Genomic DNA, 13710 nt, shown 5'->3' with positions numbered 1-13710 from the left:
ATGAATTTACAGCCAGGAGTGTAAGAAAAAGGTAGCAAGAAAGAACAAGCATTTACAATGCAACGGTTTCGCCTTTGGAGAAGTTAGAGCTATTGGCATTGCAAATGACAACATTTGTATTTATGTGTTGGTTTTGAAAACTGATAAATAAATGGCATTGTCATTTACATTGCCAATAGCTTAATATCTCGCAAATGTGAGAACTATTGTACCCTACGGACGAGCTCAGCAGACAGCAATTACTACCACACACACACCCAGACCCACACACCCAGAGCCCCCCCACACACACACACACACACACAGGAGCAGTCACACACACACACACACACACACTGGAGCAGTCACATATACACACACACACTCTGGAGCAGTCACATACACACACACACACACACCCAGGAGAAGTCACACACACACACACCCAGGAGCAGTCACACACACACACACAACACCCAGGAGCAGTCACACACACCCAGGAGCAGTCACACACACCCAGGAGCAGTCACACACACACACACACCCAGGAGCAGTCACACACACACACACCCAGGAGCAGTCACACACACACACCCAGGAGCAGTCACACACACACACACCCAGGAGCAGTCACACACACACACACACACACCCAGGAGCAGTCACACACACACACACACACACCCAGGAGCAGTCACACACACACACACACACACACCCAGGAGCAGTCACACACACACACACACACACACACACAGTAGAAAATTGTCAAGACCACAGGAAGCAACACAGAGGACTAAAACGCAGGTAACTGTTTAGGTAACACTGTGTCAAACTGCACAGCATTTGTTACCTTATGTTCTGATCTCAGCTCTCTAAAACTGTGGTTGTGTACCGAGCAGCCTGCTCGAGGCCCTCCTTCTGCTCCTGTCTTGATAAGTGATCATATAGCTGATTTAGTTTCCTTTTAACTAATATTGGACGGGTTACCGCCATTGTAGAAAGCAATTTAGAAAACACCTGCCCATGAAGTCAGATGGCAAACAACAACAAAATCGAAAGCTTCTGGTGGAATCTCTGACCTCGGAGGCTGACACGGTTTGATGGAAAATTTAATGTAATAGGCAGCGAAAGCCAAAAGGCCTGTTGTTTGCAATGAAGGCTGAAAGTTAGCAGAATTAATATAACTACAATGGAAGGGCCCTCCAGGGACACGCCTGGAGAGCGAGGGTAGTGATGGGAGTGGGAAAAAAAACAGGACTGCGGAAATCGTTTGGCCCTGACATTCTGTCACCTTTGCTAAACGGGGAATAAACAAAGGAAAAGAAACCTAGTCTAAAATCGCTAAGCATTCCTTAATGTCAGCACTTGAAGCGAGGACAAAAGAAAGGGCCGCTTCCTTTAGGGGAGTGCCTGTGCGCTCTTGCCACTTAAAAGTATGGCCATCGGGCTGAGGGGTGACAAAGGACTGTCTTAAAAAATATATATACGATGTGTGGGTAGTCTAGGCCTGACAGGGCCTGCTTGTAAAAACACTGCTAACCTGCCCTCACCGAAGCCAATATAAAGCAATAACTGACACATGCCTGAGGTTCTTATGTGGCTGTGTTGGTGGTAATTTACTAAGTCTAACCGGTAAAAACAAAGTGTACCTAGCCGCTCAAGCGGAATGCTTCTTCTCTTCTACAGTGTTCACATTTCCAAAATCCCTTTCGTTGACCTCCAAGTTAGATTTCTGGCGCTGTTGTGGCTACTTCATTCTAATTTACCATCTCACATACAATGTTCCTGGAAATCAGGGGCATAAACATGTTTTCCAGGGAACACACAATTACATTCAACGTGAACACCACACAGCCTTACACAAACGAGATATTTGCTACTTACAACAGGCCTCACCTTCCCTTGCATAGTGTGAACAGTGCTTGGTGGTTTGGTTGGCCTGATCTCACACAATAACCCCGGAAGTGCTATAACTTTGGTCTCTGAACTTAAAAACAAGCTGCAGCCAGGAATAGCAGTGCACTGACTGCACTGACTGCATCACACATCCATCCGCTCAGGCGGCTACAAGGCCTTCTGCTGGCATACGCGCTGCTCCCCTCTTGCTAACAGGATTAGTGTAACTAAGCTCCTCAATTGATTAAGTCCGCACTTGCATAATAAGCTTATCCACACAAGGCGGCCAGATACATACACACAACTGTTAAGCGACTTGCGGATCAGAATGCAGAGAGGTGGCGCAATGGCGTAACGAAACTTGAGGGGGCCCCCCTGCAAAGCACATGGAGGGGCCCCCCCATGCCCACCCCACCCCGACGGAGGCACGGCCCCCGGGCCTTTAAGTTGCATCATGGACGATCGGGAGCTCACACTGAGCGCATTGCTGCCCTTTCACTTCAATGTAAACTCATGTCCACCTATTTATTTCGCATTGTAGTTCTACTAGTGGGAGACACCATTTAAAAATGTAAATATCAGTAGTTTACGAATTGCAACCTAAAATTACCTTTTAACAAAAAAGTGCAAAATATCGAATTGTGAAATATCTAAAACAGATATATCTTGTCACTGGAAATGGCCACAAAACCGCCGTAGTTTGACATCCAGACCCCTTTTTCTCATTCCCTCCATCCAATGCTATCAGGGGTTACAACTTGTGCCTTACAACAATCCAAGCTTTCCCACCACATCCACATTCTTTACTTCCCTCTCCACGCCATGGATGTTCTGCAGTGAGCTCGAGTCGGGGTTCTGCTAAATCAGAATGATGACAGCACTCTCATAATTCCTATAACTCTGCTCTCCCCTGCTTAGACTCCGGTCTTTCTTTTATGTCTGGTGCTTAGTTTCTCGTTAGGTGTAATTTCTTATTCATTGCATGATTTCGCTCACAAGAAAATGTCACTCATAGTCATTCAAATGTCACTCATAATTATACTGAAAATATGAAAATGTCACACATCGCAATTGGAAACCTGGGCAGCTATGTTATTTATTTACTGATCCAAGATGTGGGTGCTGTAAATAAAAAAAGGAACCAAAATCAAATGCGCAGGTGGGCTTTTCTGCAAGCAGAGACTAGTGACCCCTTGCCCTTACCTTAACAGTCCGTCCGACGACGGTCACGGTCCTCCTCGCCCCCCCACCCCGGCCCGAACCACTCCCTGACCCCTGCTTCAGTGCTGCTGCCTCTATCCTGGGTCAACTTAGACCATGTGTGAACTGAAGCAGAGGAGACTCACTCACCTGGGCTGGGGGCCTGCTGCTGGACCTGGCCTGAGGAGGCTGCAGCTCAGACTCTAGGGCGGCGCGAGGCGAGCTCAGGTTATGGACAGAAGGCGGGCACCGCCACCGGGCAGAACTTGAAGGCAGACAGGGGTTGAGGCGGGAAGGGGTAAACACATTTGTCTTAAAAATGTGTGCGTGTGTGTGTGTCTGCACGTGTGTGTGTGTGTGTGCGTGCGTGTGTGTGTATGTTTATATAGCGCTGTGGGCGAGCCTGGCGCTATACGACCCAAATGGGGAGGGTAGGGTTTTGAGCAGGGTGGGTGGTAACTAGCACATTGGCATACTGAACACAACTTCTCTAAACACTTAGCAACGCTATCGCTACCCCCTAACAAAATTAGACCCCGAGAAATAATAAAAGCAGTGCCAGGCAGAGACTGGGCGGCGTCATATATTGAGGTGAGTGCGTTTAAGAGGCTCGTGGGGGATCGCACTTCATACATCTACTTTCTCAAACCACCCCATCCCTTTTCCAAAAATATAATCTCGGCCCAAAGAAGCAAGTGCCGTGCTGTGCCAGCCTCTCTGCGCGATTCGGCGCCCATGGGCAGAGGGTTACTCTGTGTAGAGAGAGTGCATGTGCGTGAAAATAACCAGCTGTGTACCCTAAAAAACCAGCACCTAGACTTCTATGAAAGAGCAGGTGGCAGCTATGCCAACTAACTGGCAAAATTCACTGCCAAGGGCACAGTGTGTGAGTGTGACCACAGAGCGACACCACAAAAATCGAAACCGTCGGTTCCACACCCCAAGGCCTGCCTGATGAATGGCGGACGGAGGCGAACATTGCCCAGAGCATTAAAGATACATAAACTAACAACGAAGACTGAGCGTTATACACTTCACAACGCAGTGCGGGCAGACAACATAAGTGCCACTGCCGCAGCCTGCTCACTCACACGGCTGACGGCCCCCGGCAGGGCACCCCCCACCATTTCGAACTTCAACTAGACTCTCGTCTCTCGGGATCCCGGCCGGGGGCCCCGGCTTCACCGCACCATTTCGAATACTCACGCAGGGGCCCCGGCCGGGGCCTGCACTATTTTGAAGACTCCCAGGGGCCCAGGCCGCACCATTTCCAATGCTCGCAGGGACCCCAGCCGGGGCCCGCGCTGCGCAGTGCGCGCCATTTTTCAGAGCCTACTTTGTGCGACTGCAGCAGTGCCGGCACATGTATTAAGTCAGGGGCCGGTGGGGCTCCCTGGAGCGCAGGGCCCTGAGTGGCTCCCCGCAATGCGGGGGCTTGTGTTACGCCCCTGAGGTGGCGTAACAAAACGTGAGCGGGCCCCCTGCAAGGTATGCTGAAGGGGCCCTCACACTCACATAAGCAGGGGCTGAGGGGCCCCCTCCAGTATGCGTACGCCTGGGGGCCTTTGGCAACGCTCCCGAGCAGAGTTACTTTGGACGACCGCTTGCAGGTGGATGATGGCATGACCCACTTTCTCGGAGACAAGCACTAAGGCAGCTTGAATAACCTCACATGCCCGCCGCAAACACGCACCTGTTCACAGCTACCAAGAGCAGGGTAAGAGCGAGGCAGGGCTCTGGCAAACGGCGGCCCACACGGACTCACACGCAAGGAGACAACTCCGCCGAGCGACAGGCGGTGCAAACCTCAGAAAGGCGGCGGGAAAGCGCGGGGGTTTGGGTGACAGACGCTGTCGGCCTACCTACCACGAGAACCGTGAACAGCGTGGCTGAATCACTCATCTGAGGTGCGCAGCGTCACCAACAGCTCCTGTGAGGGGAGCGGGTGATGCCCTCGTGACGGAAGAGAAGCACTGCTCCTGGCTGTCACCTACTACAGATCTGCTTCAGACACAATGTCCCTGCCACAGTCCCAGTGCGTGAAGCAGGGGTGGCGGCCGTGTGCTGGCACAAGAGACGGCGCCTTTTCAAACCCGAATGTATTCAGGCGACGAAAAAAACAAGTCAGGTCCCGGGCCGCGCTGTGATTGGCTGACGTCACGGGGGTGTCCCGGGCCGGCAGCCAATCACAGCGCGGCCCGGGAATGACGTCACGGGGGTGTCCCGGGCCGGCAGCCAATCGCAGCGCGGCCCGGGAAAAAGGGGCGGGGCTTAAAAAAAGCACCAGAAACGCCCCCGAATCGCGTTTTCGTGAGAAAGCGCGATTGACAGCCTCTGCCTCCCAATTGCTAGCCTCCATTTATGGAGCTAGCCAATTGGAAACAGAGGCTGTCCTAACCTCACTACTAAAGACAAAAGATTTCGACTGGGAGGGGCTTCGCCCCTCGCCAAAAGTCGAAACCTAAAAAAGAATAGTACAACTTGCCTAACATATGTCAGTTGAATAGCAGTCACACAAATACATTTCTCATCAAATTTAGGAAGGAAGACAATATAATTGATAGAAAACAACTGCAAATGAACCAGTGTCTTGTTAAGAGGTGCCCAGTTCAGATAACAGAATTTCAAATTACTTAAAAGACAATCTGCCATTTCTTGATCTCTGGCACCCCCGCATCACCAAATGTAAACAGTAGCACACAAAGATGTAACATCCTATCTAGGTCAAATGTCAGGATCAGAATAAACATAGCAGGTCCCATAGGTAAGTGGGACCACACACTTCAAGCTGTGTTAATAGTAATGTAAATCAGCACCAAACAAGGTAAGCTCAGTCTGGTCAAGTTGCACTTTGCCACAAGGAACTGCAACAGCTTCACTGGGAGAGTTCACTGGCACGAAACGGGCCATCCCTGCTGCAGCTGCAACCACCTCCTTATGACCACACCACAGACTGTCATCACAGACTGATGCAGGCCATGAAAGGATAAAGGGAAAAGTTTGGCCCTTTCTTCAATGGAAGTTGATCCACGAGAAATCCACTGTGGCCGGTACATACTGCACAGCCATCTGGTACTGCAGAATTTGCAGATACAAAAGCTAGATTTAAGAGGGGAGAGCAGACAGAAGTTGACAACACTCCAGTCACAACCTTTGTGTGTTTTGTGTCACTGGAATTATTTAAAAATGTTGGTGATCTGCCACAGAACATGGCAATTTCTGAGACATGTCATTATTATTCCTTCATATCGCACATTCGTTATCGAACATTGAGTATCTCTCTGATCTACTTTACAGGATGCCATTAATTTTGCAGATCGATGTCTACCATTTACAGTATAAGGGCATAGAAGCTGGTGACCCAACTGCCCTGCCTGTACCAGGCATAGTCTTGGCTGAGGGAAGGCGAACACTGCCTACATCTTACATCTTAGTGGCCATATCGGGTGACACCCCCTTCCACCAGCACCAGGTGTAGTCCACGCTGCTTGTATGCCAGAAATATCGTTTACATGAATGTCATTTGACCTTAATAAATACTGTGCCTCAAGGTGTGGATTTTATAATATTAGTTCCAATAGCATGACATTTTTGTAACCGATATTTATGACAACAACATGTGTCAGATGATATTCTGCCAATGGTATTCTAGTACCACTTCAAAGAAACCAATAGCTCTGCATCTTTTGTCAAGTGTGTATCCTTTGTCCTCTTGAATCACCACCAAAATAGAAGCCCTCATCATTATTGTTTCTACTGAATTCTTCAAATCTGCTCCAGTAATGTCTCTCACTGTCATCTTGATAACCTTCCTCAATCATTTATCAAATTAAATGTTATTACCATTTGATAGATATCATATTCCCATTTTTTGTCTTGTAACATGTCACAATCATCTATCTCAAAGAGTGTTTCAACAGTATGGGCCAGATGTAGGTCGCCAAATACCGGTCAGTAACGGACGATTTCGTCCGTTACCGACCGGTATTTGGGATTTGACATGTAGGGGGCCTCATATTTACAGAATCGGTATATTTATCGATTCAGTAAATTTACAGAATCGGTAAAATACTGAATCTGTAAATATACCGATTCTGTAAATCCATATGTTGGTGGCACTGTAATCAGTGCCACAGGCCCTTACCGAATCGTTATTTACCATGGAATACTATTCCATGGTAAATAACGAATTCCAGTGTACATGCACATCTGTGCATGTACACCTGTGGGCATGTCTGTGTGTCACATGGCACACAAGCCAGAAACAGGGGTGAAACAGGGTGTCAAAGTGACACCCTGTCCCCTTTGTAAAATCGGTAAATTTACCGATTCGGTATTTACCGAAACGGTATTTGCTACGGAATCCTATGGGCTTCAAGGCCCATAGGAATCGGCCCATAGGAATCAATGGCAAATACAGATTCGGTAATTACCGAATCGGTAATTACCGAATCTTACCGATTCGGTATTTTTACCGAATATTTTACCTACATAGCAATTATCGAATAGTAAATACCGAATCGGTAAAATTCGGTATTTACCATTCGGTAATTTGCTATTACCTACATCTGGGCCTTAGTCTTTGGACATTCCATGCTTGGTCCATTCCAAGGCAGATGTTTCTTGACCACCTCAGAGCATTTTTCATTACCAGTTCTAAAGCTATGCTCTATCACACATCTCTTACCTGCTGCTGGAACCATATGGCGGCTTCTCGCCGGTGCTTGTCAATAATGGCTTCATACTCCTCCCTGACCTCCTTCAGGAGGTCTGACAGTTCCCTCGATGGCGACGTATTAAGTTCAACATTCACATCAGAGCTGCGTTGCTGGCTTCGCAAAGCACTCATCTCCTGTTCAGTGACAAAGAAGAAACAAAATTAAAAACTACCACTAGGTGTAGCTGTGCATGAGCCAAGGTTAGTTTTCACAGTGCTGCACCAGAATATTATTGTCAGAATATTGGCTAACTTATTTATTGTGTCCTAAATGCTATCTACAGAAATATCACCCAAGTGGAGAAACGTCACACCCACTGGGGTGATATTTTTGTAAAGGATATTTAGGACATAATATTTATGTCAGATGATGTATTTCTGTATACTCTACATCCTCTCCACCAAGGTGCAACTGTGCAGTTTGTAATTATGGAAAATATTTATGCCTACATTGATTTCAAAACAGAGATATGATTTTTTTTTATATCAGGAGATTCAATTCTCAGAATCATTACCAAGAAAACAAAACGTCTTTCATCGTCTATCTGATGTCAATCAGAAACTCTCCATGAAAATCAACCCTCATTATTTACTGATTCCTGAATTCACCTGAGTTCCCGTGCAAGGCCTTGTGCATGAGGACCATGGCCTAAAAAACCACCCTCTTTTTTGTCGGGAGCCACCACAGGGCCCTTAGGTGAGGGGTCATGTTGGACCTTGGAAGAAGTCTGAGCAGCAGTATTGCTGCAGAGTTCTGAACCACCTGTAGTCTGTTAAGGAGATAGTCAGCGAGGCCGAGGAAGAGAGCTTTCCCATAGTCTATTCTAGACGTAATGAGGGCCTGCACTACCTTTCTGCCAGCAGACTCCGATAGTAGCAGAAGACATTTTTTCAGCATGAAAAGCACGCTGAAGCAAGACCCCGCAAGAGCTTGAATCTGCGGTAAAGAGAGGGAGCTGTCAATTTTGATTCAGAGATTCTTGACGCAGTTTTGTGGGAGGCCTGGGTGCGGCAGGTTGTTGGGCCAGCAGTCTTCCACAAAGTTGTGGGGGACATCTCCGAAGGTCATGATCTCTGTTTTATCCAGGGTGCATCTCAGATGGTGCAAATCCAACCACTGAAACACCTTGGTGAGACGGCTTAAAATCAACTTCCCATCCAGGTACAAGCCTTTTCTACACACAAACAGAAGCTGAGTGTCATCTACATACGAGATGACTTTTGCACCAAGGGACTTCCCGAGAGTAGCAAGGGGGTTAAATATCCACTGAACAGAGTAGGACTGAGGGCTTAACCCTGCGGAACACCCACAGACAGGGGTCTGGCTTGAGCTGTATAAGGCGGCAGCCGGACTTCCTGAGTCCGTTTGTCCTGAAATGAGGCTAACCAGTTTAAGGGCAGGTGTCCGATCCCTATCTCGTGAAGGCTCTCGAGCAGCTTAAGGTGGGGCACAGTGTCAAACGCTGCTGTGAGGTCAAGCAGTATCAGCATGGTTATACCTCCTCTGTCAAGGGTGCTCTGGACATGCTCTACTATTTCGAGGAGCGCGGTCTCCGTGCTAAAATGGAAACCAGATTGAGTAGGGTGGAGTATTCCGTTGTCTTCCAGAATTTTAGAGAAATTAGGGAGAAGGGAGATAGATCTATAGTTTACAGTTTGCTTGGGGTCTGCTGCTGTTTTTTTTTAGCAACGGTAAAACTTTGGCCTTTTTCCACATAGAAGGAACCTCCCCTGTTGCCAGCGAGGTATAGAATATGTGGTTCACAGTGGTATTGATATACGGTGCCACCATATTTAGCACCGTGATAGGGCAGGGGTCGAGGGGACAGACAGATTATAGGCTCTGTAAAGCAGCAAGCGATTTAGCAAGCGACTTAGCAAGGGAGATGGGAATGAATACATCCAAGGTAGCATATGCAGGACCGGAAGGAGAAAGCCTCGGTCCCTGACTCTGTGATAGGGGTGCTGGATTCTGAAAACTATTTTGTATGGTCATGATTTTTTCCTAGAATGAAAAGTCAAGTTCATTGCACCGCTCTGCTGTTGGGCGCAGGCTCTAGAAGTGACAAACGGGCGCAGGAAGGATTCTACAACTTGGAAAATGTCCTTTGCTTTGTTGTCAGCTTCCAGAATCCTAGTGTCATAAAAGCTTTTTTGGGCAAGGTGCATTACCCCTAATACACCTTTAATGTGCTCTTGTATGCAGCTTTATCGTCGGTGTGCTATTTCCGTCTCCATGCTCTCTCAATCTTCTTGCAGTGTCTCTTGCAGGTGCTACGCTCGGCATTAAACCAAGGAACGGCAGGGGATGATCTGGCCTGAGATGTCTTTTTAATGGGTGCTAAAGAGTTAACTGTCTCACTGATCCAGCTATCAAGGTAGGCGGTATCAAGTTCACATCACCTGTCAAGACTGGAGAATTTATGGTAAGGGCATGATTAGTGACCACTGACTGTAACCGGAGACAGACCTGACAGGAGGAAGAGGCGTTTCCTTTCGTGGAGGCCTTAGTACAAGTCTGTGACTATGTAAAGGAGATAGGTTGTGATATTGCCAGGTTTAGGTTTGAGAAAACCTGGTCGAGAGTAAGTCTGGCATGATGGGTGGGGCCGAAAACCTCTTGTTTCAGCATAAGAAGGCTCCTAATTTCTGGAAGGGTGATGGTTTCTTGCTGTAATGCATTGTCTAAGTGGATGTTAAGGTCTCCAAGTACCAGGAAGTCGGCATATCTCATTGCCCAAGGTGCCACTGCGCTTTCCAATGACTGCAGGCACCCGCTAGCAGGACCCGGGGAGGGGGGAGGGGTATACAAGAACTGGGACAAATAAACTCTTTAAAGGGAGTGCCGGAAACCAGCATGTCGAGCATTTCCTTGGAGGGGCCATTTCTAGTAAAGGGACTCTATCATAGCAAATACGAAACAGAGCTCATCGGCTGAGTAGGGAGAACACAAGAGGAAGGGTGAAAGAAACAAGACAGGAACAAAATGGAGAGAAGGCTATGGAGAGATACTGTGGGAGAATAGAAAGAGGGGAAGAGCAGAGATAAAAGGGGAGTGACAAAGAATGAAAACGAGAGATGGAGGGAAAGCAATAGAGAAACTGGTTCAGAGGGGGATATGAGGGATATTTGGTGGAGGGGGTATGTGGAAGTGGGAACTTAGCTATCATTGTTGCAACAGGTGCAGTGGCACTGGGGCAATGTGGTGTGAGAGGCCCGGGGCAGCTGCAGCTGTTTTTACTACCTAGACAAGGTGGAAGGTGTTCATTTTCTTTAGATGCATTAGCACCTATGATACCCTTGCTACGTCACTGCTTACACTAGAGATAATTGTAACTGGAAGTAAAACCCGCTGCTCATTTAAAGTAGAGAATATGAGCATGTGAACTGATAATGAATCCCGGTAGTATGAGCTTTCAAGTGGCCTACTGACGACTTATGTTGTTATAAAGCAGTGCTTAATTTGAGCCTGTGATTTCTGGTGCTTGGTACCCCGCACTTAATTGTCAGCGCTGGGACTTTTGACAGCCAGCCATATGGTGGCACTGTTTGTCTAACTTTGTGATGAACACAACAGTTATTTAATAATTCCTATTACATTACAAATGACTAATACCTGCCTCCTACAGCAACAGAAATAGCTTTGGTGGCAGGTATTAGTAATTTTATTGTATAGAAAGTCTGTCGTCTCCTTAGTAGCACAATGGGCGGTGCAAGCTGCAGTGGTTCCTGGCAAAGGCTCTCTGGCACTTATTTCTTTGCACATTAAGTGCTGGTATAAAGACAGATGTAACATGCCATAACATAACGTATCAAAAACATGGGGCCTGGCTAGACTTATAGAGGCCATTATTTTATGCTTAGATATTTCGTCAACATAAAATTAAAATACAAACTTGATAAAAGTTTCAAAGGGCACCAATCTTTCAATCAAAAAGAGGCTGAATGAGGGCAAAAAAAACCGATGTAAGCGAATGAAACGTATGTTATGGGTTTCCAGAGATGCAATTAAAACATCCAAGTTTATGCTTTTGGAACATGATTCACCATAATTACTACCTTTTCTTTTATTACAATATTATGCAATTACACACTCAGGGCACTTGTCCAGACAGGTGGAACAGGTCTGAAATACACCTGTAGGGAAGCTACCGGTTTAAGAGGATGACACAGCGCTGGTAATTCTGATTGGCTGATAGAGCAGTGTTATCACAGGTCATATCGTCGCCTCTACATCACTTGCCGTTTCTAAGAGCTAGGGGAGAGCACTCATGCATCAGACTTGCAGAATTTTCACAAACTTACCAGCTACTGCATGGACAAAAACTGTCATACTTAAAAAAATGGCAGTTGGGTTTAGGCCCAGTTACCTCACGGCTGTGTTACTTGTTTCACAACATTGTTTACCCATCACAATTCTAAGGAGCGCATAACATTCTGTGGATCTAATAAAACCCGTGTTGCCTTGTTGTATCTATGGGGCTCTTGTTAGACTACATGAAAGAACCAGCAGAAGTGGAGTCCTTTGGGACTCATGGTCACCTTCGGGGAACCACCCCTTTCCGCAAGCAGGCATGACCTAATTCAGTGTGGTATTAGCGAAAATGTGTAGCATTGATTTTATGTAGTTTTTACAATACAGAGGATTTAACAGCTGTGGTAATACCGCCTTAGGTCAAGACAATACAGTAAAATATTTGCACCCGCTAAACCAAATGCAAAAGTCTGCAGTCGCCTTATTGCTGCAGGTTATTCATCATAAATGTCTGCAAAACTTTAAGGGTCTGATTATGACTTTTGGCGGAGCGGTGGCAGTGCAAACCGCATGTCGAAGGTCGCTGTCGCCTGGCAGATTACAAGTTATTTGTATGCTGTCAGGCTGGCGTTATGGCATTCCCATGGCGGTTCATCTTTTAACCACATGGCTGCTGGGCGTTTTCCCCCCCCTGTGCTGGAAAATGCCATTTTAGTGGCACTATGACGAGCTGAGCTCGTCATCAGCACACGACACCCGTGGGTGATGACGAGCTCAGCTTGTCATCAGCATCGAAAGGGTTAAAGGATACAGCGCCTTTAAAAAAGGCAGTGCAATGTGAACACCTCACAAATTTCCTGCACAGCATGGACTCAAATATCAATGCCATAAAGGACCTTTTGTGCATGCACACAGGGGGGCACATGGTATGCCCCTCTGTGTGCATGCACAAAGGGAGCAGGGACCCCTTTGTTTCCTCTTCTCCAAGGTTTACATGGGGGAAGAACCGCCATGTAAACCCTGGAGGAGAGGAAACTCTTATTGTGCTTCGCGGGACCGCTGCATATTGTGGCCTCTACAGGGAACAGTGGTACCCTGGTGGCATCGGCAGTCCTAGGGCAGTCTGACCACCCAAATTGTAAAGGGGTGGTCCTCGGGCCACCAGACTAGTCATGGGCCCTAAATTGAGAAGCAATTGCACTCAGTACACAAACCTGGCTAAAGGTCAACAGAGATCAACATATCAGAGGACTGGTTGAGGCGATACAAGACCGTGCACATGAGGTGGGGTTTACATAATTGCACAGTACTATTTCGCATATTTGCAATTGGAGAATCAACTCTTCTAAAAATACCTGATTCTTTTTATCTGGATAGTTTTTTCAGGTTGTGATTTGTTTTTATAGCGAATTGAAGTTTTACTGAATCGGTTGGCTTCATACTTTAGCAATTAAATGCATTGAGCAAAATGAGGCTAATTCATAGTCCTTTATAGAACAAACAGCGGTCACAATGGTAAAACTGTTCATGTTCACGATCTATGTCCCAGGTATGAACTTAGCGTGGGTGTCAATGTAAACTGAAGATTCAATATGACGCCTCCATGTCCTGTGTGAATTATGTGCTTCTGACACATTTCTGCTGAGATCCCTCCGTTCTG

At 47.0% G+C, this 13710-nt stretch overlaps 1 protein-coding gene across 2 annotated transcripts in view; it reads right to left on the bottom strand.

Moving 5' to 3' along the window:
- Nucleotides 1–13710, bottom strand: part of LOC147717234 (keratin, type I cytoskeletal 19-like) — a 123399-nt gene that overhangs the window by 15108 nt on the left and 94581 nt on the right. For both annotated transcript variants that reach the window (XM_086924183.1, XM_086924182.1), the window contains exon 4: nucleotides 7766–7930. In XM_086924183.1, the coding sequence (XP_086780309.1) occupies nucleotides 7766–7930 (165 nt within the window). The remainder of the gene's footprint in view (nucleotides 1–7765; nucleotides 7931–13710) is intronic.

This window comes from Lissotriton vulgaris, chromosome 5, assembly GCF_964263255.1.
Source record: "Lissotriton vulgaris chromosome 5, aLisVul1.2, whole genome shotgun sequence".
Taxonomy (NCBI): Eukaryota; Metazoa; Chordata; class Amphibia; order Caudata; family Salamandridae; genus Lissotriton; species Lissotriton vulgaris.
This window is presented reverse-complemented; position numbering and strand designations above follow the sequence as displayed.